Source organism: Oncorhynchus tshawytscha, linkage group LG30 (assembly GCF_018296145.1).
Source record: "Oncorhynchus tshawytscha isolate Ot180627B linkage group LG30, Otsh_v2.0, whole genome shotgun sequence".
Taxonomy (NCBI): Eukaryota; Metazoa; Chordata; class Actinopteri; order Salmoniformes; family Salmonidae; genus Oncorhynchus; species Oncorhynchus tshawytscha.
This window is the reverse complement of record NC_056458.1, coordinates 8,518,593-8,546,065: the sequence shown is the minus strand read 5'-3', so window position 1 is coordinate 8,546,065 and position 27,473 is coordinate 8,518,593. Positions and strand designations below refer to the sequence as shown.

The following is a 27,473-nucleotide window of genomic DNA, read 5'->3' as shown; positions in this document are numbered from 1 at the left end:
TGTGTGAAGAGGGGGAAGAAACGGCCTCTCTCCTGTTCAGATATAATGTCTGTGAGATTTTTTAACCCGGGCCAATTTTACACTTCGCCAACCACATCACTTTTCTTGTTTGACTACAGTGGTACATTAGTAAGTCTACTAGTGTCTATTATACATCCAGAGCTGATGAAGAATTCCTTCCACTATGTTCAGGTGTCAAATTGTCACACTGGTTGCTTGAGGACATAGACTTGTCTTTGAAAATCGTCTTGAGCACTGTTTTCTATGTTGTTTTGTTGCTCTATGTATTGCATGTCGCCGCCTAGTGGTTCCCACTTTTAACGGAGCGCACAACACGACGACGGACACGACTTCAGAGCCAGTCGTTTGCCACCGCCTCAACTCTTTGGTTTAAACCTGCTTCTGCTGTCACCGAGCTTTCAATCTATCTACCGATCTGAATGCTGTAAGTGCTGTCGTTACTTCTACACCCACCCACTCCCCATTTGTAATCTTGTGTGATCTCAAGGCATGGATGTCACGGTGCGCCTTGGCATAATACAATATTGTAATCCAAATTGAGCACAGTCTGCGAGGGTTTAGCCCTGGTTTACACAATCCGCTAATTTGACATTCAAGTTGTTGTAGGGGAAAGTGTAGCCTAGTGCAAGCTGCTTGTCGCGAAAGTGGAAACCGACCTGATCGCAAACAGATATGTTTTGACCGGTGAGGGACCGACTCCGGAATGAAGACGGCAGTACAGACTGGGAGACCGCGGCCGTTCCAGCGGTTCTGCTGCTGTGGAGTTGGGCTTCTCGCGGTCATTTGGCTCTCACAGTTCGCGCACGTGATAGGTGAGTTGTTCACAAGGATTAATGATGAGGGCAATTTTGCAGAATGTCAATGTGTTAATATTCCTTGTGTGTTTTGGGGTGTTTTTAGTATCACACATTTTAAACTCATTTTTAGAATTTTAGCACATTTTCATGTCAAAGATTTAATTATAGTAGGCTACCTAAGGGGGGAAAGGCATCTGTCAGTCAACTCATTCTGTGTCACATTCTTCATTCATTAAATACTCAATTAAATACTGCCCTCACTAAATACGTCTGATTACCTCATTTCTTGGAGGAGATCATTATGTAACCATATTGATAAAAGGCTGTATGGGATGAAAGAGAGAGATTTGTAACCAACAGATTGGAGGATCCCCTCCCCTGTCCCCTCCCCCAATATTAGCACCTTGAGTGTGACACCTGCTTCACATTGGGAGCATACTTTCAGCATCACCTCTCTGATTCAGAGGGGTTGGGTTAATTGCGGGAAGACATATTTCAGTTGAATGCATTCAGTTGTACAACTGACTAGGCATCCCCCTTTCCCTGCTCCAACCTGGCATACTCTCGGCCAATAACCTGCACAGAACCGCAGATAATCACCCGAGGGAACTCAGAGAATACGTCTCCATCAAGCACTGCATTAAGTAACACTGAAGACAGATGGCGGAAATTGCACTGCAGTCAGAAAAGGGATATGCATGTAAACTGTGCTAAAGGATGCGTGTATGAACAGAAGAGGACATTGGGATGCAATTATTCATATCCTTTGTATGAACATCATATGGTCAACATTCACCCTATAGGGGCCTTATTCTCTACAGAGCTGGGTCTACGGTTTCATCTTGGAGGATGGATTCACATATTCAGCTAGGAAGCAACCGAGGATCAGGCTAAAGCATTCAATCATGAGGTGTGCGTGTGTACATACGTGAGATTGTGTGGGCCGGCCCCGTGATTTGGAGGTCGAGAGAGTACGAGTTAAAGTAATGATTTTCATAGCTATGTCCCACGCTCCACGCTCTTCTCAATTTACATTGACAACATAGCTCAGGCAGTAGGAAGCTCTCTCATCCAGTTAAATGAAGATGATGCAGTCTTATACTCAGCTGGCCCCTTCCTGGATTTTGTGTTAAATGCTCTACAACAAAGCTTTCTTAGTCTCCACAACAAGCTTTCTCTTCCCTTAACCTTGTTCTGAACACCTCCAAAACAAAGGCCATGTGGTTTGGTAAGAAGAATGACCCTCTCCCCACAGGTGTGATTACTACCTCTTCGGGTTTAGAGCTTGAGGTAGTCACCTCATACAAGTACTTGGGAGTATGACTAGATGGTACACTGTCCTTCTCTCAGCACATATCAAAGTTGCAGGCTAAAGTTAAATCTAGACTTGGTTTCCTCTTTCGTAATCGCTCCTCTTTCAACCCAGCTGCCAAACTAACCCATATTCAGATGACCATCCTAACCATGCTAGACTACGGAGACGTAATTTATAGATCAGCAGGTAAGGGTGCTCTCGAGCGGCTAGATGTTCTTTACCATTCGGCCATCAGATTTGCCACCAATGCTCGTTATAGGACACATCACTGCACTCTATAATCTTCTGTAAACTGGTCATCTCTGTAAACCCGTCACAAGACCCACTGGTTGATGCTTATTTATAAAACCCTCTTAGGTCTCACTCCCCCCTATCTGAGATATCTACTGCAGCCCTCATCCTCCACATACAACACCCGTTCTGCCAGTCACATTCTGTTAAAGGTCCCCAAAGCACACACATCCCTGGGTCGCTCCTCTTTTCAGTTCGCTGCAGCTAGCGACTGGAACGAGTTGCAACAAACACTCAAACTGGACCGTTTTATCTCAGTCTCTTCATTCAAAGACTCAATCATGGACACTCTTACTGACAGTTGTGGCTGCTTTGTGTGATGTATTGTTGTCTCTACCTTCTTGCACTTTGTGCTGTTGTCTGTGTCCAATAATGTTTGTGCCATGTTTTGTGCTGCTACCATGTTGTTGCCGTGTTGTGTTGCTACCATGTTGTTGCCGTGTTGTGTTGCTACCATGTTGTTGCCGTGTTGTGCTGCTACCATGTTGTTGCCGTGTTGTGTTGCTACCATGTTGTTGCCGTGTTGTGTTGCTACCATGTTGTTGCCATGTCGTGTTGCTACCATGTTGTTGTCATGTTGTGTTGCTACCATGCTGTGTTGTCATGTGTTGCTGCCATGCTATGTTGTTGTCTTTAGGTCTCTCTTTATGAAGTGTTGTGGTGTCTCTCTTGTCGTGATGTGTGTTTTGTCCTATATTTTTTTATTTGTACTCCCTGCCCCCGTCCCCGCAGGAGGCCTTTTGCCTTTTGGTAGGCCGTCATTGTAAATAAGAATTTGTTCTTAACTGACTTGTCTAGTTAACTAAAAATGGCACCAACGTTCTGACAACCAGTGTTCTGATACTGTTAATATTCGATTTAATAGCTGTCATATCTGTTGAAGTATTCTTCAGTTTTCCCCACTATTTATACCTTCACTATCTTATAACTGCCGTCATGTTATTTACCCCATAGCTTTGTTAATATGTCTAATCTTGGGAAATACAATGAGTAATTACTTAATGTATCTTTCTAATGGCAACATATTTGTATTACTCTATAAATGCATTCATTTGGCATATTCATCACACAGTATCATTCTAGTGGTAGGGCATTGGAAAAGATTCAAATGTCCCAGGGCAGTGATTGGGGATATTGCCCTGTGAAGGATGCTGTCTTTCGGATAGGACAATAAATGGGTGTCCTAACTCTCTGTGGTCAGTGAAGGTCCCATGGTACTTTATAGTAAGAGTAGGGGTGTTGACCCCGTGTCCTGGCCCTCATACCACCATGACCTTCATACCAATCTGGCCCTCATACCACCATGGCCTTCATACCAATCTGGCCCTCATACCACCATGGCCTTCATACCAATCTGGCCCTCATACCACCATGGCCTTCATACCAATCTAGCCCTCATACCACCATGGCCGTCATACCAATCTGGCCCTCATACCACCATGGCCTTCATACCAATCTGGCCCTCATACCACCATGGCCTTCATACCAATCTGGCCATCATACCACCATGGCCTTCATACCAATCTGGCCCTCATACCACCATGGCCTTCATACCAATCTGGCCCTCATACCACCATGGCCTTCATACCACCATGACCTTCATACCAATCTGGCCCTCATACCACCATGGCCTTCATACCAATCTGGCCCTCACACCACCATGGCCCTCATACCAATCTGGCCCTCATACCACCATGGCCCTCATACCAATCTGGCCCTCATACCACCATGGTGCCCCATACCACCATGGCCTTCATACCATTCTGGCCCTCATACCACCATGGCCTTCACACCAATCTGGCCCTTATACCACCATGGCCTTCATACCATTCTGGCCCTCATACCACCATGGCCTTCACACCAATCTGGCCCTCATACCAATCTGGCCCTCATACCAATCTGGCCCTCATACCACCATGGCCCTCATACCAATCTGGCCTTCATAACAATCTGGCCCTCATACCACCATGGACACATAATCATCCCAAGCTTCCAATTGGTTCATTCATTCCCCCTCCTCTCCCCTGTAACTATTCCCCAGGTCGTTGCTGTAAATAACAATGTGTTTTCAGTCAACCTACCTGGTAAAATAAGGGTAAAATAAAAAATCCTAGTCACTATAGGGTGGCAGGTAGCCTAGCGATTAAGAGCTTTGGGCCAGTAACAGAAAGGTTGCTGGTTCAAATCCCTGAGACGGCAAGGTGGAAAAATCTGCCCCATCAACAACTGGGTGCTGTGATGTTGATTAAGGCAGCCCCCTGCACCCCTCTGATTTAGAGGGGTTGGGTTAAATGCAGAAGACACATTTTGGTTGAATGCGTTCAGTTGCGGAACTGACTAGGTATTCCCTTCCCAGTTGTTTTTGAAGGCTGTTTAATTTATTGCTGATTCCAGTCTAGTACGAGATGGACCATAGCACCAATGCCTACAATGCAGCAGACAGCTCATCCCAAGGAGTGAGGGAAGGATGTACCCATATCTGAACCCCACATCTTTGAATCTTCCCTCCTCAAAAGGACATGACCTGATGTGACAAAGTGTCTCAAAGAGACTCGACTTAGATCAGAGTGTGATCTCAGTCTGGGTTAAAGCCCTGTGTTCTGTGATGTGTGGTCTCAGTCTGGGTTAAAGCCCTGTGTTCTGTGGTCTCAGTCTGGGTTAAAGCCCTGTGTTCTGTGGTCTCAGTCTGGGTTAAAGCCCTGTGGTCTCAGTCTGGGTTAAAGCCCTGTGTTCTGTGGTCTCAGTCTGGGTTAAAGCCCTGTGTTCTGTGGTCTCAGTCTGGGTTAAAGCCCTGTGTTCTGTGGTCTCAGTCTGGCTTAAAGCCCTGTGTTCTGTGGTCTCAGTCTAGGTCTGGGTTAAAGCCCTGTGTTCTGTGGTCTCAGTCTGGGTCTGGGTTAAAGCCCTGTGTTCTGTGGTCTCAGTCTGGGTTAAAGCCCTGTGTTCTGTGGTCTCAGTCTGGGTTAAAGCACTGTGTTCTGTGGTCTCAGTCTGGGTTAAAGCACTGTGTTCTGTGGTCTCAGTCTGGGTTAAAGCCCTGTGATGTGTGGTCTCAGTCTAGGTTAAAGCCCTGTGTTCTGTAGTCTCAATCTGGGTTAAAGCCCTGTGTTCTGTGGTCTCAATCTGGGTTAAAGCCCTGTGTTCTGTGGTCTCAGTCTGGGTTAAAGCCCTGTGTTCTGTGGTCTCAGTCTGGGTTAAATCCCTGTGTTCTGTGATGTGTGGTCTCAGTCTGGGTTAAATCCCTGTGTTCTGTGATCTCAGTCTGGGTTAAAGCCCTGTGTTCTGTGGTCTCAGTCTGGGTTAAAGCCCTGTGTTCTGTGGTCTCAGTCTGGGTCTGGGTTAAAGCCCTGTGTTCTGTGGTCTCAGTCTGGGTTAAAGCCCTGTGTTCTGTGGTTTCAGTCTGGGTCTGGGTTAAAGCCCTGTGTTCTGTGGTCTTAGTCTCAGTCTCCATCTGGGTTAAAGCCCTGTGTTCTGTGATGTGTAGTCTCAGTCTGGGTTAAAACCCTGTCTTTTGTGGTCTCAGTCTGGGTTTGGATTAAAGCCCCGTGTTCTGTGATGTGTGGTCGTGCTGTGAGAGTGTAATAATGATGGCGGCAGCGGCGCCATCTGTGACGGGCCCATTTTAGAATTTCACATTACCCAGGCTCCTCTTGACGCCTCCACACCGCCTCCACACAGCTGCCACACCCCCATGCTCAGGCCTAGAGCAAAGAGCTTGTGAAACACGTTGATTGGACTGTAATGTAAAACAAAGCGGACAGTGATCATGAAACAGACTGGACACCGAGAGAGAACAAGCAGTCTCATAACAACCAAGGGTAATGGCCCCCATTGGCTGGCTCTGCTCAGCTCTGGACAGTAGTTGGTAGTGGCTACCTCTATGTTTTTCCATAGGAGACAATCACTTAGATATACACTATAGATTTTTTTTTGGAAGTATGTGGACACCCCTTCAAATGAGTGGATTCGGCTATTTCAGCCATAGCCATTGCTGACAGGTGTATAAAATCTAGCACACAGCTTCATAGACAAACATTGGCAGTAGAATGACCTGTTCCTGTTTAGGATGCCACCTTTCCAACAAGTCAGTTTGTCAAATTTCTGCCCTGCTAGAGTTTCCCCAGTCAACTGTAAGTGCAGTTATTGTGAAGTGGAAACCTCTAGGAGCAACAGCAGCTCAGCCGCGAAGTGGTAGGTAACACCAGCTCACAGAACGGGACCACCGAATGCTGAAGCGCATAGTGCGCAACAGTCACTACTCTGTTCCAAACTGCCTCTGGAAGCAACGTCGGCACAAGAACTGTTTGTTGGGAGCTTCATGACATGGGTTTCCATGGCCGAGCAGCCGCATACAAGCCTAAGATCACCATGCACAATGCCAAGCGTCGGCTGGAGTGGTGTAAAGCTCTCTGCCATTGGACCCTGGAGCAGTGAAAACTCGTTCTCTGGAGTGATGAATCACACTTCACCATCTGGCAGTTCGACAGGCAAGTCTGGGTTCGGCGGATGCCAGGAAAACGCTACCTGCCCGAATGCACAGTGCCAACTGTAAGGTTTGGTGGATGAGGAGTAATGGTCTAGGGCTGATTTTCATTGTTTGGGCTAGGCCCCTTAGTTCCAGTGAAGTTAAATCTTAAGGCTACAGCATTCTAGATGATTCCAATTTTGTAGCAAAATGTTAGGGAAGGCCCTTCCTTGTTTCAGCATGACAATGCCCCCCCGTGCACAAAGCGAGGTCCATACAGAAATTGTTTGTCGAGATCGGTGTGGAAGAAATTGACTGGCCTGCACAGAGCCCTGACCTCCACCCCATCGAACACCTTTTGGATGAATTGGAATACCAACTGCGAACCAGGCCTAATCGCCCAATATCAGTGCCCAACCTCTCTAGCTCTTGTGGCTGAATGGAAGCAAGTCCCCGCAGCAATGTTCCAACATCTAGTGGAAAGCAGCAAAGGGGGGGACCAACTCCATTTTAATGCCCATGATTTTGGAATGAGATGTTTGACGAGCAGGTGTCCACATAAAGTTAAATAAAGGTCCAATCAAATAGATCATGTAGTGTAGCAGTGGAGATCCTCACTGTGGATGCTGCCCTTCCTTATATAGTGGTGCAAAGCTGAAGCCCAAATACAGAGATTGGCTATAAGCAGAGGGATATAGAACAGGGATTTACACCGTGAAGCGATTACAGAGATGAATGGTTTATGAGCGTTCACTCATAAAAGATTACATGATCTCCTCTGCTGACCCGCTCCAGTTTCTTTCTCCATCCTCCATAGTAAGGTGTCCAAATTTCTCTTCATCTTCTGTCGGATCTGCGTTAGAACACAAGCCTTGGAATGTTGTGTCCAACAGTGTCTTTTGATCAGTCTTTTGAGGAGCCTCAGTGCAACACAATACTCAAATTACAAGCCAAATGTCTTCTATTTCAACAGAGCCGGAGTCATCCGGGTCTCATTCTGGAGAGGATGGCGTTCCAGTCCGTTCCAGACGCAGGCTGATGCAGGAAGAGTGGACAGAAGACAACCAGACCCTGGACCTTTCTAGACCAGGTGAGTCAGCCTCTCAGCCCCAAATCTTTCTCACTTCCACCTTGCCGCTGATGCTAACTGACCTCCCTGCTAGCCAAAAGTTTCCAGCCATGTCCTCTGGCACACAGATTTAGATTTCCTCAGAGAATTACAACTGATGCAGACCACCTTCAAACTCAATAGTCTCTTTGTACTCATTTTACATGACATGTTTAGTCATTTAGCAGATGCTCTTATACAGAGCAACTTAATAGTGCTCCACTATGCATTCAATTATTAATGAGATTCCATAGGAGCCCTACAAGTCCTGAAGACACACGTGATGCACAAACTGTCTCTCGGCTAAAGATTTATTTTCCAAACTTTGTGGGACACTTGAGGGGGCTCCAAGTGTGTCTTAGCTGTGTAGATGTGACTGAGTGTGTGTTTATGTTTATGCGTGTTTGGGGTAGGCAGTGGAGTCTGTGTGTGTGCTGGTGAACCCTGGCTCTCCCTCTCCTCTGCGGGTTAACTGAAAAGGTCATGTGGGCCGAGGCTGCAGTGCAGTGGTTGTCAGGAATCTCTGCTCTGTAAACTGTGTCTCAAACTTGGCTGCCGGGCCAGAGGAAAGGTTCTGTCTGGAGGGGTTAGAGCACCATGCCAGACTTGTGCAATGGAAGAATCAAGGCAATAGATAAACCGTTAGTAAACACAGTGGAGGACATGGGGGGGAAGACAGCTTGGGAGGAGAGCTCTGCAGCAGGACAACAGGACTGAGCAACACACAGTGCTTTGACTTCAATCTGCAGTATGAAAAATAATGAACTGCATTGGATACTACTATGTCCCTTAGGACACCTGCCAGGCTGCCACAATCATTATATTTTTACGCTTGGCAAAGGAGAGCCATTAATGCAAGATGTGTACCTACTACACCAGTATATCAAGCACCAGATGTGTTGTCTTTCTGTTACAAACAGACCTCGGTATCTTTGACAACGACACATCTCCCATATAGATGGGGTGATAAAGTCAGGGACGCAGCTTTGGTTTTAGAAGTGGGCGGGACATAATTATTATTATTATACTTTTTTTGGTCAGATAAACACTCCGAACAGCCTACCCGACCGCTCGGAGTCTTCCGCATGGTCCTAAAGCACACCATTGTCTTGTTTGTATCACATTCCAATGATATTGGGGGGGGCAAAATGCAACTTCAGAATGTGTGTGGGGGGGGACATGAAAGTTGCACCCCTGTATAAAGTAAATACAGGTTGTAAAACAAGAGGCTGATGGATCTGCCCTTAAGAAAAAAGATTGCCGTCAGAGTGCAATATAACTGCAGTACACCGCAGTATAACTGCATTATGCTGCTAATACTGTGTCCAAAAGAACATTTTTTTTCACTACAGTAAGTTCAGTGTAATTGCAGTTACTGTGCAGTATACCACAGTCGACTGCAGTTACTGCACTTTTACTACAGTTTCAAAACTACATTTATTTTGGTAAGGATGTGGGCAAGTATGAGAAACTGATCAGGTGGGCTGCACTAGGCTACTCCTTTATAATACAGGCTCAGGGCAGGCTACTCCTTTATAATACAGGCTCAGGGCAGGCTACTCCTCTTTATCTGCATGTCAGCCCCTGCTTACTGTTACTGGTAATAATTACATAATCCATAGTGGGATCAAACGGCCAGCTCGGAACTCAAGGAATATTATCTTTGGGATAGCGTAAAGGAGGTCTCGCTCTCCATTCCCCCTGCTTAACAAGACCGAGACGGCAACGTCTGCCTTCCGTCGTCAACCCTTTGAGGCCAGCGTTGCTAAGCAACTGAATGCTAAATGTTGAAACCCAGAAAATTCTGTCTTTCAAGCATTCAAAGTGCCGAGACAGAATTAACAACCACAGCGAGCTAAAAATAAACCAGCAGGAGAAGATAAGCTCGTGGATTTTTACAAGTGTCGATAACGATCGCTCATGTGTTTTTTTATGCATACGTTTGTTAGTTTTGGCAAACAACGTTTGAGGATGATTTTTCCACAGATATATTTTAGTGGTTGACTGAAAAAGAGAATCTGGCAGAAAGAGAATCTGAGTTTTGTCAGGGGAGTAATGTATTATGGCTGTCAAATAAAGCAAATGGCTATTAATGCAACCATTAAACATGGGAGTAGTTTTCTTTTTGTCTGAAGTCTTTGGGAATTGGGGGAAATATTCTTAGCTTTCCATCACTCCCTCCCGTCTCTCTAGAACCCTTGTCCTCTCTGGGTTCACATTGGTTTCTGATGGTAATTTAAAGATCAGAGGTTAAGGATGGAGGTCAGACTCACACTCACAGACAGATCTTTGTGTGTTTGAACATAAAACAACTTTTCAGTATATGGCTCATATATACCGTCTACATTTATGTAGAATGACGCTGCAATGGAGATCTGCTGTTTTATGGGTTCCTGACCAATTCTGCTATTTTGATAGGTTTTTTGAGCTGATCATAATTTGTTTTGTACATAAAGGTTTCAGCCATCTCTTCCTTTGACCAAAAAAATCTTCTGTACATTAGAACAGCGGTCACTAACCTCCCTTTAAATGAAGATTTCTACTTCAGCGAGTCGGCGGCGCAGGACATACTGCTCACCCCGGGCCAGGCCCTGGTCCCCGAGCCACGGAAAAGGAAAAGACGCCGACGGCGAGCACCCTGACAAAACTATGTTCGCAAATAAAAGCTGGTGAGCGATCTCTAATATTGTAATGTTTTTCTTCTTCCTCTGACGAGGAGTATGAAAGATCGGACCAATGCGCAGTGTGGTAAGTGTCCATATTTTAATGAAATATAACTGAACACTGAAATACAAAAGAACAAGATAAATAAATGAAAACCGAAACGGTTCTGTATGGAAAAACACAGACACAGAAAACAACTACCCACAACCCATAGTGGGAAAACAGGCTGCCTAAGTATGGTTCTCAATCAGAGACAACGATCGACAGCTGCCTCTGATTGGGAACCATACCAGGCCAAACACCTAGACATATAACACACAGAACAAAACATAGAATGCCCACCCCAACTCACGCCCTGACCAAACTAAAATAGAGACATAAAAAAGGAACTAAGGTCAGGACGTGACAAATATTAAGGAAGTCTCGAGGTTCTGCTCGCCTGAGTTAAATTATTTCATGACTATTGTTGACTATACAATTTACCAAGAGAATTGTCATCTATTTTTGTGGCTGTCTATTTACCACCACAAACCAATGTTGGCACTAAGACAGTACAAAACGACCTGTATAGGGCCATAAGCAAATAGGAAATGCTGATCCAGAGGCGGCGCTCCTAGTGGCCTGTGATTTAAATGCAGGGAAACTGAAATACGTCTTACCTACTTTCTACCAGCATGTCACATGTGCAGCTAGAGGAGCCAAAACTCTAGATCACCTTTACACACAGGAATGCATAGAAAGCTCTCCCTCACCCTCCATTTGGCAAATCTGACCAAAACTATCCTCCTGATTCCTGCTTACAAGCAAAAACTCAAACAGGAAGTACCAGTGACTCGCTTAATACGGAAGTGGTCCGATATAGCGGATGCTGAGCGACTGGACTGTTTTGCTAGCACAGACTGGAATATGTTCCAGGATTTATCTGATGACGTTGAGGAGTTTACCACATTAGTCACCAGCTTCATTAACAATGATGTCTCCACAGTGACCATACGTACATATCCCAACCAGAAGCCATGGTCATGGCACACATCAACACCATCATCCTAGACACCCTGGACCCACTCAGATTTGCACAATGCCCTAACAGATGATGCAATCCACAGATAACGCAATCTCTATTGCACTCCACACTGCCCTCTCCCACCTGGACAAGAGGAACACCTATGCTTATCACTAAAGCTAAGGACCCTGGGACTGAACACCTCCCTTTGCAACTGGATCCTGGACTTCCTGATGGGCCACCCCCTGGTGGTGAGGATAGGCAACAACACATCTGTAACACTGACCCTCAACACGGGGGCACCCTCATGGGTGAGTGCTTTGTCCCCTCCTATATTCCCTGTTCACCCATAACTGCTTGGCCGTGCACAACTCCAACACCATCATTAAGTTTGCTGACGACACTGTGGTGCTAGGCCTGATCACCGATGAAGATGACACAGCCTATAGGGAGGAGGTCAGAGATCTGGCAGTATGGTGCCAGGACAACAAAATCTCCCTTAACGTCAGCAAGATAATGGAGCTGATCGAGATCTGCAGGAAACGGAGGGCCGAGCATGCCCCCATTCACATCGACGGGGCTTTAGTGGAGCGGGTCGAGAGATTAAAGTTCCTCGGTGTCCACATCACTAAGGATCTATCATGGTCCACACACACCAACACGTGAAGAGGGCACGACAATGCCTCTTCCCCCTCAGGAGGCTGAAAAGATATGGCCACGGTAGAATGCATTTTCAGAAACACCCATTGTGTATTTATTATTACTTTTATTATAAAGTGTTATTACTTTTCAAATATTTCTCTCTTTTCTTTCTGCATTTTTGGGAAAGCCTTTCAATGTTATTTTACACATGTTGTTTACAAAGCATGTGACGAATAACATTATATTTGATTGATTTGATTTCAGATAGAATATTAGTGGTGGCTAATTGTTTTACTTCAGTAGCGTCCTGTGTTTCCCAGCCCACCAACATAACATTGATTCTGACTCTTTGAGATGATGGATGGATGGTACCATGTTACGTGTCTGAAGAGGTGGAGTAATCACCGGTGAGGGAGTGAAGTTTATCGATTGCACTCCCACTGTAGGTCTTCTGAGGATTTCTCAAATGATTACAGCCACTGTTTTGTTGGATGAAGGATGGTTATTGAGTGTTGGTGGGATTTGTATGGCTGGATTGGCTTTGTTCAGAACTGGGTCAGTAACTTGTCAGCGCATTTTTGCGTTCCAGTTAAACATTTATCTGCTGTGTTGTAGTCTTACCATTGAAAACCATTGAAGACTAGACGACGCAGAAAATGTGTGCTGTTTGTATTTGAGCAATATGATTGGCCGTTTATTCAAGCACCATTACGCATTCCCGAGTTGAAACTTCTCGAGCACTCGTAGCAGTACAGACGTCGATAGCTACGTTCACACAGCACACGCAAGCTGTCCTGAGCAAAAAGAAGCGCAGAGCTTATTTATTTTAGGGGTAGTAATTAACAAAAGTAAACGTTCAATAGTGAACATACTAGCAATATGCTGGCTAATGTTAATAGTCTGGAAAAAGAAAGCTACAAAAATACACTTTACAGGGCTTGACATTCACTTTTATTTGTACTTGTCGCCCACAAAAGAATGGTCTGTAACAATTTACATCATTGTAAGGAACCACTTTACAAAATAAGATATATTATTATCTATCTTACCATAGAGAATTGGTAGTGGAAGCCTATAAAATATTACAACATTACAATAAATGACAACAAACTACTTTGTATATCTTTATAAAATAATTCCCTCCAGGGCTCGAAATGAAGGATGTCCCATTCCCTCAACATTTATATGGTCATATTTTGGCTAGGCCACTTTGAAACAAGGCAAGTTAACCCACTGTTCCCCGGGCGCCGAAGACGTGGATATCGGTTATGGCAGAATTCCAAAACACGCCGGTGATACGGTTGGACTCATTGGGTTAAACAATTCGTTTCAAAATGCGTTGCGCAACAGACATTGTCCTTTACTCTCCGGACTTGTGGCCATTTGTGCTTTGAGTATGTCGACAGAATCAAGCCTTTAGAGGTTAATGTTGATTATCCTACATTATAGGTGACTTGCATACTGGCTACAGCCTCATGTCCAGACCGATGCTGACACGAGGGACGCGGCATAAAATGTAGCCAAACTTTAATGAGACTTTTAATTTCATAAATATGGGCTCAACGCCAGATAATGAACATTAGCCTCTAAAGGCTTGATTCTTTGTCCTGTAGGCTTTGTATGTACATGAAAATAGATTGGAATATTATTCCAATGTTGGCCTCTGATCCAATTCTGATCAGAGTAATTGTGATTTTTGTGTGATTTTGTGATTTCTGTTTTGTGATTTCTGTTGTTTTATTTATTACTTGTCCGGGACAAGAGGACACGCATTAATGTCAAGCCCTGCTTTAGCGTTCCTTGGCTAGCCTACAGCAGCCAGGTTGATATCTCTTTTGAAGCCATTATGTAGCCATTATGGGCAGCGTCCTATTTAGAAACAAAAATGAAAGCCATTAATACAATGCAATTCTAAAGAATAGAGTAATGACTTATTGTGTTAATTTATATTAAAAAGCTTTGTAATAAATATCATAACAACCAAATATAACTTATTAATAGCTGCATATAGAGAGAAAGCATGCCAACCTATAGTCCCTGCATAACCCCAATGCATTTAAAAACTACACCATGTCCATAGGGGAAAAAAGAATATTAATGTGGGAATCAGAGTTTTACCTGACCAGGTAATGAGGTAAAACTACAGGCCCCAGAAAAGGCACTTACACATTTTGACACACCAGTTTCGAACCTGTCTTGCCACCTTTGGGTTTGCTCTTATCTGCCTTTCTAAGAGATGACTGACTATGTCATAAAATCAAAGAATGAAAAATATTTCCATATTGAATTTTCATTACATGGATGAAAGCAAATGTTTGGATTCTTCATTAAAAAAATGCAAAAGTTTGTTGCAGTGGTTTATTCTATGTAGTGGTGCTGTTTCTGTTGGTGTGTGAGACTGCTTTCGTTTTCTGTGTTTCACTCAATACCTTAGCTTGACTCCAAGATACCCTGCAGAATCAATAACATATCTTTCTCTCCTTCCCTCTGCCTGCCATTTGGTCACAATTGCAGTCCATTTGAGTCCCCTGCAGCAGAGTGACTCAAATGGATATCTCAACTGTTCACAGCTTTAGTGGTTTCATTTAGTAGGGGTTTCACTTTTAATCAGGACTGATATGGCATTACACACGCTCAAGCATGCTCATTGGTGTACACACACACACACAGGATGATTACATCACATGTCCATTTTGACCCCTTCTCCAGATTCTTGATGGGATCAGCGGTGAAATGAAATTAGATCAAGCCTCAGACAGTGTGAATATAAAAGGAGATCTACTGTATCTATAGGAGACCAGGTGATAGATGTAATTAGAGCAGGGAGATGTGCCTGGCTGGCTGGGGCAGCCTGTGATGCCAGAGGAGCAACACGTGAATGCTGCTGTAGCCTCCCCCAAGGCTAGAGTGGATGGAGTCACTCAGTCCCCAGGCAGGCTGAGGCTGACGTGAGCACTCACTGTCACTGCTAAGGGCACACGCTGAATCTGTGATCAGAATGCTGTCAACTTCATGAGAGCTGATTATGTCCCGTGTCCTGTCCAGAATTGAAAGCCAAATCAGCTTACAGCTGGTCTAGTCAATAAGCAAAACCATGCTGCATGCAGTGACAAAAGCCTGGTATATGGGAATAGAGGAAGGGCATCCTCACAAAGAAAATTCCCGGCCAACACCCTCTTGTATGCTCTCTCTCGGGCTTTCTCTCAAAGAACCTCTCCTGAGCTTTGGCAAGGAAAGATAAATATTTTTAGAAATTTCGCTCCAGAGCTGCTTGTCATTTCTCTTTTTTCATATTTCATAAGCCAAGACCATGGGAAACACACATTCCCCTCCCCCTTTCTCACCATTCACGCAGCCGTCATTGGCTTCCCACTGCCGCCTGTCAACAAACCGTTGCCCCCAGGGAGAGGGTTTCCGTGGCAACTGCTTTTCACTGAAGCAACTTGTCAATACGTTCATCTGAGCCATGTGTTTCAGGACTGCATTTACAGTGCCTTCAGAAAGTATTCATACCCCTTGAATTAGTCCACATTTGGTTGTATTATGGCCTGAATTCAACATGGATTAAGTATATACACTGCTCAAAAAAATAAAGGGAACATTAAAATAACACATCCTAGATCTGAATGAATGAAATATTCTTATTAAATACTTTTTTCTTTACATAGTTGAATGTGCTGACAACAAAATCACACACAAATTATCAATGGAAATCAAATGTATCAACCCATGGAGGTCTGGATTTGGAGTCACACTCAAAATTAAAGTGGAAAACCACACTACAGGCTGATCCAACTTTGATGTAATGTCCTTAAAACAAGTCCAAATGAGGCTCAGTAGTGTGTGTGGCCTCCACGTGCCTGTATGACCTCCCTACAACGCCTGGGCATGCTCCTGATGAGGTGGTGGATGGTCTCCTGAGGGATCTCCTCCCAGACCTGGACTAAAGCATCCGCCAACTCCTTGATAGTCTGTGGTGCAACGTAGCGTTGGTGGATGGAGCGAGACATGATGTCCCAGATGTGCTCAATTGGATTCAGGTCTGGGGAACGGGCGGGCCAGTCCATAGCATCAATGCCTTCCTCTTGCAGGAACTGCTGACACACTCCAGCCACATGAGGTCTAGCATTGTCTTGCATTAGGAGGAACCCAGGGCCAACCGCACCAGCATATGGTCTCACAAGGGGTCTGAGGATCTCATCTCGGTACCTAATGGCAATCAGGCTACCTCACATGGAGGGCTGTGCGGCCCCCCAAAGAAATGCCACCCCACACCATGACTGACCCACCGCCAAACCGGTCATGCTGGAGGATGTTGCAGGCAGCAGAACGTTCTCCACGGCGTCTCCAGACTCTGTCACGTCTGTCACGTGCTCAGTGTGAACCTGCTTTCATCTGTGAAGAGCACAGGGCGCCAGTTTGCGAATTTGCCAATCTTGGTATTCTCTGGCAAATGCCAAATGTCCTGCACGGTGTTGGGCTGTAAGCACAACCCCCACCTGTGGACGTCAGGCCCTCATACCACCCTCATGGAGTCTGTTTTTGACCGTTTGAGCATACACATGCACATTTGTGGCCTGCTGGAGGTCATTTTGCAGGGCTCTGGCAGTGCTCCTCCTGCTCCTCCTTGCACAAAGGTGGAGGTAGCGGTCCTGCTGCTGGGTTGTTGCCCTCCTATGGCCTCCTCCACGTCTCCTGATGTACTGGCCTGTCTCCTGGTAGCGCCTCCATGCTCTGGACACTACGCTGACAGACACAGCAAACCTTCTTGCCACAGCTCGCATTGATGTGCCATCCTGGATGAGCTGCACTACCTGAGCCACTTGTGTGGGTTGTAGACTCCGTCTCATGCTACCACTAGAGTGAAAGCACCGCCAGCATTCAAAAGTGACCAAAACATCAGCCAGGAAGCATAGGAACTGAGAAGTGGTCTGGTCACCACCTGCAGAACCACTCCTTTATTGGGGGCGTCTTGCTAAATGCCTATAATTTCCACCTGTTGTCTATTCCATTTGCACAACCGCATGTGAAATTTATTTTCAATCAGTGTTGCTTCCTAAGTGGACAGTTTCATTTCACAGAAGTGTGATTGACTTGGAGTTACATTGTGTTGTTTAAGTGTTCCCTTTATTTTTTTGAGCAGTGTATTTTTTTCTCACACACCTACACCTATACTCAATACCCCATAATGACAAAGTGAAAACATGTTTTTAGAAAAATTTGCAAATACAAAAATATCTCTTTTCAAAGTATTCACACCCCTGAGTCAATACATGTTACAGTCACCTATGGTAGTGGTTACAACTGCTAGTCTTTCTGGGTAAGTCTCTAAGAGCTACGCACACCTGGATTGTAGAATATTTGCACACTATTCTTTTTTAAATTATTCAAACTCAAGTTTTTTTGCCATAGATTTTAGGTCTCCCATTGTCTGGTGGAAAGCAGACCTGAACCAGGTTTTTGCCTGTGCTTCTCTAAAAAAGAAAAAAAATCTCCCTAGTCCTTGTGGATGACAAGCATACCAGTAACATGATGCAGCCACAACCATGCTTGAAAATATGAAGAGTGGTACTCAGTGATGTGTTTTGTTGGATTTGTCCCAAACAACACTTTGTATTAAGGACATAAATGTAATTTCTTTGCCACATTTTTTTGCAGTTTTACTTTAGTGCCTTGTTGCAAACAGGATGCATGTTTTGGAAAAACGACAATGTTGTTCTCCTATCACAGCCATTAAACTCTGTAACTGTTTTAAAGTCACCATTGGCCTCATGGGGAAATCCCTGGGTGTTTTCCTTCCTCTCTGGCAGCTGAGTTAGGAAGGACGCCTGTATCTTTGTAGTGACTGGGTGTATTGATACACCATCCAAAGTGTAATTAATAACTTCACCATGCTCATAGAGGTATTCAAAATCTACCAATTTGTGCCCTTCTTTGCGAGGCATTGGAAAACCTCCCTGGTCTTTGTGGTTGAATCTGTTTGAAATTCACTGCTCGACTGCGGGACCTTACAATTATCTGTAATGTGTGTGGTACAGAGATGAGGTACTCATTCAAAAATCATATTTAACACTATTATTGCACACAGAGTGAGGCCATGCAACTTATTATGTGACTTGTTAAGCACATTTTTACTCCTGAACTTATTCAGGAACTTATTCAGGCTTGCCATAACAACAGGGATGAATAGTTATTGACTCAAGACATTTCAGATTTTCATTTTCTATTCATTTGTAAACATTTCTAAAAACATAATTCCACTTTGACATGATTGGGTATTGTGTGTAGGCCAGTGACACAAAATCTAAATTTAATCCATTTGAAATTCATGCGGAAAAGTCAAGGGATGTGAATGCTTTCTGTAGGCACTGTACATAGAAACTGGGGCATTTTGTATTGGGGCTAAATATCTTGGGGACCTGGTGCAGATTCCGGATCTGGCCTGCTTTCCAGATCCCAGCTATAGGATAACGAAAACAGGAAATAATAGAACTACCACATCTAGAGCGCAGGTGTCCTGACCCTGATAGGATGCAGATGTCTACCCACCTTCTTTAGTGAGATTCTGCCTCACTCTTTCTTATGATAATCTGACAGAAAATTGACATGCTACACTGAGATGGTTTCGGGAACAGGTCCTGCAACAGCTGTCCAGAAATTAAATAATCTCCTTTCTCCACAGTCTCCACAGTTCTCTGGGAGGCGGGAATATTAAACGACCAGAGACAGCGACCCTCACCCTCTAAGTCTCAGATTCAGGATGTTGATTACACAGTATAGAAGGGCATGGCCAAGCATACTGTCAACTTCCAGCCATCTAGAGTAGACCATATGGCCCCCTGTCCTCTCCGGTTCACACTACAGATTCAAGGGTCAAAATCGAATATCCTTGATCACATGGGAGGCGTGCTCTCTTAATCCGCAGGGAGACGGTTCAGAATGCTGCTGTAGGTTTACAGCGCAGGACATGGCATGCAGTGTGCGTACTGTGTTGTGTGGAAAGTGTCATGAAGCCTGTGTTTGGTAGCGTGTGTCGTCCACCACGTAATGTGTAAAATGTGCATTATAGAAAGCGCGTGTGGTGTGGAATAAGTCGTGCAGCATGTGTTGTGCGGCGTCAGACAGTCTGCATTGTGGGACTGACTGTGTAGGCTTCCCAGCGCTGCTTCAGAGCAACAGCGCTATTAATAGGGTTGAGCTCCCCAGTCGTTAAAGTTCATTTTCCCCTGCGTCTGAGTACTGATTTAGCAGCGCTGCAATTGTGCTCTCCAGGCTGCAGCCTCCTCTCCTCTTCTCATCACGCCGGGGGGAAACGAGGGGAAGCTGGGCTCTCATTAACAAGCTCATTCACACCTGAGGACGGGAGGAGCAGGAAGCAGCTGTTCCACACCTCCTCCTCCTCAGTGCTCTGCTCCTCTGCCCCTCTCTCTCTACCCGGCCCAGGGGTCTAGAATCTGCTAGCCTGTGCAGGTGTGTGGCTGCTTGGAGGAAGCAGTTCAATAGGAGATCATAGTTATTAAGCTGTGGTGTGTCAGTCGGAGAAGTGAGATTTATGGGAGTCAAATGGGGGGGGGGATCTGAAAAACCCTCAAGGTGCCTCCTTCAGTTATATATCTATATATATATACCAATTCTGTGTTTTGCACCTGTCCTTTACAGAGGATGATGAGATGAGACAGGAAAGGAATGGTATTCCTCCCAGTGTGAGAAATATAGCGTCTGTTTGTTGCCTAGTGATCGACTGCTTGTGTCCAACCATTGTGGCAGTTTGATGTTTGTGCTCTACTTTTCTAGTTCTGATCGTTGGGCAGCAGTAGTGCAAGACTCTGATTTTCTTCCCTCTCTGCTGTTGTTGAATATCCTTTTCCATCTCTCCATCTCTCTCTCTCCATCTCTCTCTCCCTCTCTCTCTCTCTCTCTCTCTCTCTCTCTCTCTCTCTCTCTCTCCCCTCTCTCTCCCCCCCTCTCTCTCTCTCTCTCTCTCTCTCTCTCTCTCTCTCTCTCCCCCCCCTCTCTCTCTCTCTCTCTCCAGAGGTAAGACCTGTGTCTAACTGTGATGTTTTACTGTTCTCTCTCTCCCTCAGCCATCCATGAGTTTCCAGAAGATATATTTACCAAGGAGGAGCTGAAAAGAGGAGCAGTGCTGTTACATGTGCTGTGTGTGAGTGTCCTGTCACGCGCCCAGCAGAAAACATTCCTGTTTAACAACACCTCACAAAAACATCCGCGATACCCTGATTCCGCAGTTTTGCAGCCACATTCTTCGTGCAATGCCGCCTGTTCAGATGCGACGGGACTTCATAATAGAATTGATCCGCCGACCACACTCTCGTATTAATGTCCTTCCTGCCCGAATGGCCTCTGAATTACTTAAACACTTCCTTATCAAATCCTTTACGGACCGTGTCTCTGTTGTCGTCTCTCACTGTACCTCTTAGGCTATCTACATGTTCTACGCTCTTGCTATTGTCTGTGATGACTACTTTGTTCCTTCCCTGGAGAAGATATCAGAGGTGAGAGAACCAACAGCACCAATTTCACTTTGAATACAGGAAGACGGTGGCACCATATGCTGCTTTTTAACACTCTATTAGTTGAGTCATTCCAAATATAAACGTTTTTCTACAAAGACGTAGTGCTTCTTGATCATGTATTATGATTGTGTGAGAAGGTTCCCACTTTGCTCTGGCCCTCTCAGAACCTGCAGCTCAGTGAGGATGTGGCAGGAGCAACCTTCATGGCTGCAGGAAGCTCAGCCCCAGAGCTCTTCACCTCTCTCATTGGTCAGTTCTTAATCCCTCTGTATTTCTCTTCTCTTAAAACAGTAGTGTTAGCAGTGGCCAATAAATTGGGTCGGTGAACGCTATACATATGCCCAACACTGACTGATACATATGACGCACGTCTTTCACCATCTTACTATGGATCTTGCAATCCATCCCAATGACCTTGTTTGCGTATCATGTAATGCCACAAATATCCATCAGATGTCAGCAGAGTCAATATGAATAGTCTTTAAGTCTACATCGAAGGTATAGGAAGGCAATTGACATAGCCATTAGTTTCATCCTCTAAAATGGAATTGTCACTACAACTCTCTTATCTCGTGCAGGTGTGTTTATCACTAAAGGAGACGTGGGGGTCGGCACCATCGTGGGCTCAGCGGTCTTCAACATCCTGGTCATCATTGGTGTGTGTGGCATCTTTGCGGGCCAGGTATAGACCTCTGGCACTACACACCTTTATGGCCTTAACAGTGTGGCTATGGCTGAAGACCTCATGAGTACATGGAAACATGTTTCCCTATACACACACTGGCTGAGTGAACATGAGGAGGCAGCTATGTGTTGCTTGTCTATTAGTAGTGTATCTCTCTTACTCTCTCTCTCTGTCTCCCCTCTGCAGACGGTGGTTCTAACGTGGTGGTCTCTGTTCAGGGACTCCACCTACTACATCTTCTCTGTGCTGGCTCTCATCCTGGTGAGGCAGACAAAGGAGAGAGGAGGGGAAATGAAGACCATACAATCACATGCTTTTAAATACAGTCACTTACTTGTGTTCTACGATTACAGTGCTGAATAAACTGCAAGCCGCAGTGACTAGTTTAAGTCGTTAGCTTTCTCTTTGTAGGTTATCTTTGATGCAAAAGTTGTCTGGTGAGTTCTATCCCAATTATTTGAATGAACCTACACATCATTTACTTTCGTGACAACAGTCTCAATGTTACTTATGTCAGAATTGTAAAAGTACAGTAAAATAGCAGTTTAGTGGTTTTAGGTGGTAGTTGACCGGCGTATTTCTCTGATTGTAGGTGGGAGGCCGTGCTTCTGATGACTATGTATGGAGTTTACATTGTTATCATGAAGTGAGTATTCTGCTTAGCCCCATCTCACAGGAGTCCTCAATCCACAGAGCATGTACAGCAGTGTCTGATTGTGCTTGTGTTCCTCATGTGAAAGCTGTTTTGTGGTTTCAGGTTCAACTCCCAGCTCTTGGGGTGTGTGACTCGTTGTTTTGGTGGTCCGGGTCAGTGTTGCCTGGCTAGTGAGGGACACCGAGATGAGGAGATGGCAGAGGACAGACCCACCTGCAACACCAACATGGTGCTGCTCAGGAAAGGTCTGTCTGGAGCTCATTACAGGCCTGCCTGCCTGCATTCATTCATTCATTCATTCATTCGTAGATTATTTATTTTTTTAGCTCATCAAAATGTCTCACAGTTAATTAGAACCGCATCATAATGCATTATACCTGCCTGCCGGCTTTAGGTAAAGTGTTACCCCTATTTCTATCACTCTCTCATCCTGCAGGCCAACCCCAGGGTCAGGAGTTTCCTCCGGTGATGATGGTGGACGAACTCCTCATCCTCAACCCCCACCAGTTGTCCTTTTCCGAGGCTGGCCTGCGCATCATGATTACCCCCCACTTCTCCCCTCGCACCAGGCTCAGAATGGCGGGCCGCATGCTCATCAGTGAGGTAGTTGACTCAGGTTGGAGGAACATCAGCAACTTTAGTCACTATGAGGCACTCATTTATTTTCTCCCACACAGAGACAGAGGTTGATCAGGAGTCCCAACAGCCAGCTGGATGGAGAGACCAGCGCAGGGGCAGGGGGCACCCCTCTGAAGGGTTCTGGAGGTCTGGAGAATGGGGGCAGTGTGGAGAGACAGACCCCCGAGGGGGCAGGGCTAGGGGACGCAGGGGAGAAGCCAGGGGCGGAGGGTTGTCAGGCTGAGGAAGAGGAGGATGATGATGGGCCGTTCAGGCCTCTGCACTGGCCAGGTGAGGATGTTTTTTTTCTTGCCATGTGCTATGTGCCTGACTGAGGTCGGGATTTTAAAAAAAACACACTGTACAAACATCGCACTGCACTTGACCTTTTAAAGGCAATTTTCGCTGAAATTGCATTCGAGGGAAACACTGCATGTCAACTCTGGTATATTCTTGTTATTGTGTGTGTGTGGCAGATGGTTGCTGTGCACGGGTCAAGTGGCTGATCTCGTGGCCCCTGGGCCTGCTGCTGTACTGCACTGTGCCTAACTGTGTGTTCCCCCGCTGGCACCGCTGGTTCATGGTCACCTTCGTGGCCTCCACCCTGTGGATAGCCATCTTCTCCTACCTCATGGTGTGGATGGTAAGGACTAACAGCAGAGCCGTAAAGGCCATATCGGAACTGCTAAGCCAGGCTTTCTACAACGTTGTAATGTCTGTTGCCTTCCAGAAGTGATAGGATGGCATTTAAAGATGCAGAAATCGCTCCTCCTTTTCCTGGTTGCTAAAATTCTAATATTTAGCCTAATTTCCGTTTGTGACAAAATAAGCAAGTATAGTGTAGAGAATCATTGTAAATCAAATCAAATGTATTTATATAGCCCTTCGTACATCAGCTGATATCTCAAAGTACAGAAACCCAGCCTAAAACCCCAAACAGCAAGCAATGCAGGTGTAGAAGCACAGTGGCTAGGAAAAACTGCCTGGAAAGGCCAAAACCTAGGAAGAAACTTAGAGAGGAACCAGGCTATGAGGGGTGGCCAGTCCTCTTCTGGCTGTGCCGGGTGGAGATTATAAACCTAGAGAGGAACCAGGCTATGAGGGGTGGCCAGTCCTCTTCTGGCTGTGCCGGGTGGAGATTATAAACCTAGAGAGGAACCAGGCTATGAGGTGTGGCCAGTCTTCTTCTGACTGTGCCGGGTGGAGATTATAACAGAACATGGCCAAGATGTTCAAATGTTCATAAATGACCAACATGGTCAAATAATAATAATCACAGTAGTTGTCGAGGGTGCAGCAAGTCAGCACCTCAAGAGTAAATGTCAGTTGGCTTTTCATAGCCGATCATTAAGAGTATCTCTACCACTGGTCTGGGACAGGTAGCACGTCCGGTGAACAGGTCAGGATTCCATAGCCGCAGGTAGAACAGTTCTACCATCTAAACCGCTGTGAAATGTATTTTCCATCACCAAAGATATTGTATTTTCAGCTGTTTGAAGCTGGTGTACAAAACCGAAAGTAAAACACGCAAAAACAAATCTTAAGAACGGGAAGCATAGAAATAGCGCACATAGAACAGATCTACAGCTTCTTAGACCTGCGTTCAGTGTGACTGGCATATCTATAACCCACATTTCTTTGTGCATTTGGTCGGGTCGCCCCAAAAAAGTGACATGTTGCAGCTTTAAGAAGGTGAGTGTGTGTGTGTGTGTGTGGTGTCTCTGAACTAGCTGTGTGTCCCCACCAGGTCACCATCGTCAGCTACACACTAGACATCCCAGACTACATCATGGGTATCACCTTCCTGGCAGCGGGCACCAGCGTGCCAGACTGCATGGCCAGCCTCATTGTAGCTCGGCAAGGTACCCGTCACCCTCTCTCCTCAGACTCCTGACTCCTGACCAGCCTTTCAACGTCCTGGTGGTGTAGCGTAGACTGTGTCAGTTTGACTTTACTCTCCCTCTCTCCTCAGGTATGGGGGACATGGCTGTGTCTAACTCCATTGGCAGTAATATCTTTGACATCCTGTTGGGGCTGGGTTTCCCCTGGGCTCTGCGCACTCTGGTGGTAGACAACGGATCGTCGGTGGGCACTTATTTATTACAACTATCCCTATGTACATTTAACAACCATCAGCATATTATTCAGGCGACAGGTAGCCTAGCAGGTTAAAGCGTTGGGCCAGTAACTGAAAATCTGTCCATTTGTCCTTGAGCAAGGCACTTAACCCTAAATTGCTCTCAGGGTTGCCGTTGATAATGGCAGACCCTGGCCGCGACCCCACTCTCTCACGAGGGTGTCTCAAGGAGAGTTGGGATATGCAACAAACAAAACAAAAAAATCCAATTCACACATGCCTGTTAATACATAAGAGCCACGTGAGATCAAATATAAGCCCAGCATCTGACCCCCTCACCCTCTTCTTCCTCACAGGTCTACATTAACAACAAGGGCCTGGTGTATTCTGTTGTCCTGCTGCTGGCCTCTGTCTTCCTCACAGTAAGTGTGTGTGTGCGTGCCTGCATGCATGTATCGTGCCACAATGGAGTTCACCATGAGTGACTGTTGTGCTACACATCTGGTTCTGAGCGTCATTCAAACACGTAACAGGCCTTGCTGTATACATATTACAATTTTATTGCCGTTTCACTTTTTACAAGTCTTTTGTTATGGACCACAAACACACAGGGCGATTATAGTTTTATTGGTATTGCACTTTTTACAATACATTTGTTATGGACCATAAGCAGGGTGGCGGAAGGCAGGGCAAGATTAGTACAGTCTTTCTGGAGAAGGGTTTTGGTCCATTTACTGTTTCGGTTCGAGACACGTTTAATTGTGCGGTTCCACCAACCATCCAGTCATAGCAAAGCTATTCCTTTTTACCTCTTGCACCCCCCGTTCCCTTTCCACTGAACCCCTCTCCATCTGCCCATCCCGTTCTCTCTCTCCACCTCCCTTTCTGCCCCTTCTCACCTCCTCCCCCTCCAGGTGATGAGTGTTCATCTGAACCACTGGAAGCTGGACCGCCGGCTGGGCCTGGGGCTGATATTCCTCTATGCCATCTTCCTGCTCTGCTCCATCTTCTTTGGGCAGATGTGAGGCTGACACTGGGGGTCAAAGGTCAACCCTGATTCGCTTTCCTGTAAGCTGCCACGTCCAGGAGTCCTCTGTCTCCCAGAGGTCCTCGCCCCTAAAACGAAACAACAGTCTCGGCTACATTGTGCTAAAAGTTAACGTGATGTAGCACTGACAGAATATGCTCGGATGACGTTGCACGCGCACACACACACACATAATACCCAAACACTCACTGTAGTGCAGTGTTTTAATACACAGCAACTCATAATGTTCAGCTGTCACCATGGAGAAATAATACAATAGACTAGTACTCTTGTTTCTTTAACCTTAAGTTTGGAACAGCCGTGTTTGTTTTGAATGTACGCCCTAGCTGATGTTACCTTGTTGTGTGGGGATTCAGTATGTACATTTGTGCTAATGTGTAGCAGTGCTGGGGTACAGTGGCGCATAGAACTGTCTGTCAGGAACTAGGGACATAGCAATAGGACAAATGGGCAGCATAGACTTATGATGGAGAAAATGTTAATAAGAGATGCAGATTATTGTGACTATAACTGACCGAGTTCCTCCAAAAAGAGGATTTATGAATGATTTTTAAAGTTTTTTTTTGCCTCACTGCTTTTAAACAAGTATTGTTACAAACTAAGTAAATAATAGGCTACCGTGAAATCTATGATTTGTAGCGTTTTTAGAAGTGTTATTACTATTGGCGACATGTTTCTATGAGTGTCATAACCTGATTAAATGCGTACGGGTCTGTTGTAATAGTTCACTATGCTAAAGTATGATCAATGTTTGTAAAAAAAATATATATTTCTGTACATTTTTGTTTTTTAGTATTACTGTATAACAATTATTAAGTCAACAAGACCATACTTTTTACTGTTTCTAAATGTTTACTAAATATTTTACATAGTTTTTCAAAAAATGAATGTCAGACAGAGACTAGATTTGTGATGTTTTTGATATTTGTAAGAACTAGATAATATTCTTCCTATGATATTTGTGAGAATACCATATGTTGTAACTGAAAGACGACGTATATTTTTTGTCACTTTGGTAAAGTGATGGTAAAGAAGACTAACGCGTCAGATCAGCACACTCCACCTAGATCTAATGAAAGGAGAATAGGGTTATATTGAATGTCCCTTTTTATTCCACTATTAGGTTATTTAACCCAGATTAGATCCTTTTTCAGCACCTGACCCCCTTGATTTAGTATCGTTATTTATTATTTCCGAGATTTTGCATATTTCTTGTGATGACAATAAGCATTGGTTTGCTCCTCAAAATAGTATATTCTCAAAACCTGTTATTTATTTTGAAAATGGTTTCTTTCATTACCACAATGGTAACTCCTATTAAATATAATTTAGATTTTAGATCTGATCAAATGACTCAAACATTTTTGCCAAATGAAAGGACTGCAGAAAATACTCTGTGTGTCATAGAACTATTAGTTCTGTTGTTTGCTCTCAGCCACTCAAGCATTTTTAACATTTTAAAGGAGGCTCACACAGAACCAGTCAAGTTTGGACACACCTACTCATCTTTATTTTTGCTATTGTCTACATTGTAGAATAGCAGCGAAGACATC

General features: G+C 45.0%; 1 protein-coding gene across 3 annotated transcripts; it reads left to right on the top strand.

Annotated features, from left to right (window-relative positions):
• Positions 1 to 27,473, top strand: LOC112228841 (sodium/potassium/calcium exchanger 3). 3 transcript variants are annotated; one of them, XM_024394521.2, is made up of 17 exons: positions 1 to 833; positions 7,860 to 7,976; positions 20,388 to 20,464; positions 20,742 to 20,816; positions 21,002 to 21,086; positions 21,416 to 21,519; positions 21,709 to 21,783; positions 21,934 to 21,959; positions 22,115 to 22,168; positions 22,280 to 22,422; positions 22,614 to 22,780; positions 22,855 to 23,086; positions 23,272 to 23,438; positions 24,543 to 24,657; positions 24,768 to 24,880; positions 25,229 to 25,294; positions 25,787 to 27,473. In XM_024394521.2, exons 1-17 carry the CDS (start codon positions 725 to 727, stop codon positions 25,895 to 25,897), a joined length of 1,836 nt encoding a protein of 611 aa, XP_024250289.1. In that variant the 5' UTR covers positions 1 to 724; the 3' UTR covers positions 25,898 to 27,473. The 3 variants fall into 3 exon arrangements, with proteins under 3 accessions (XP_024250289.1, XP_024250290.1, XP_042165258.1); XM_024394522.2 differs by having other exon boundaries at positions 2 to 445; XM_042309324.1 differs by lacking the exons at positions 1 to 833; positions 7,860 to 7,976 and adding an exon at positions 18,635 to 19,773.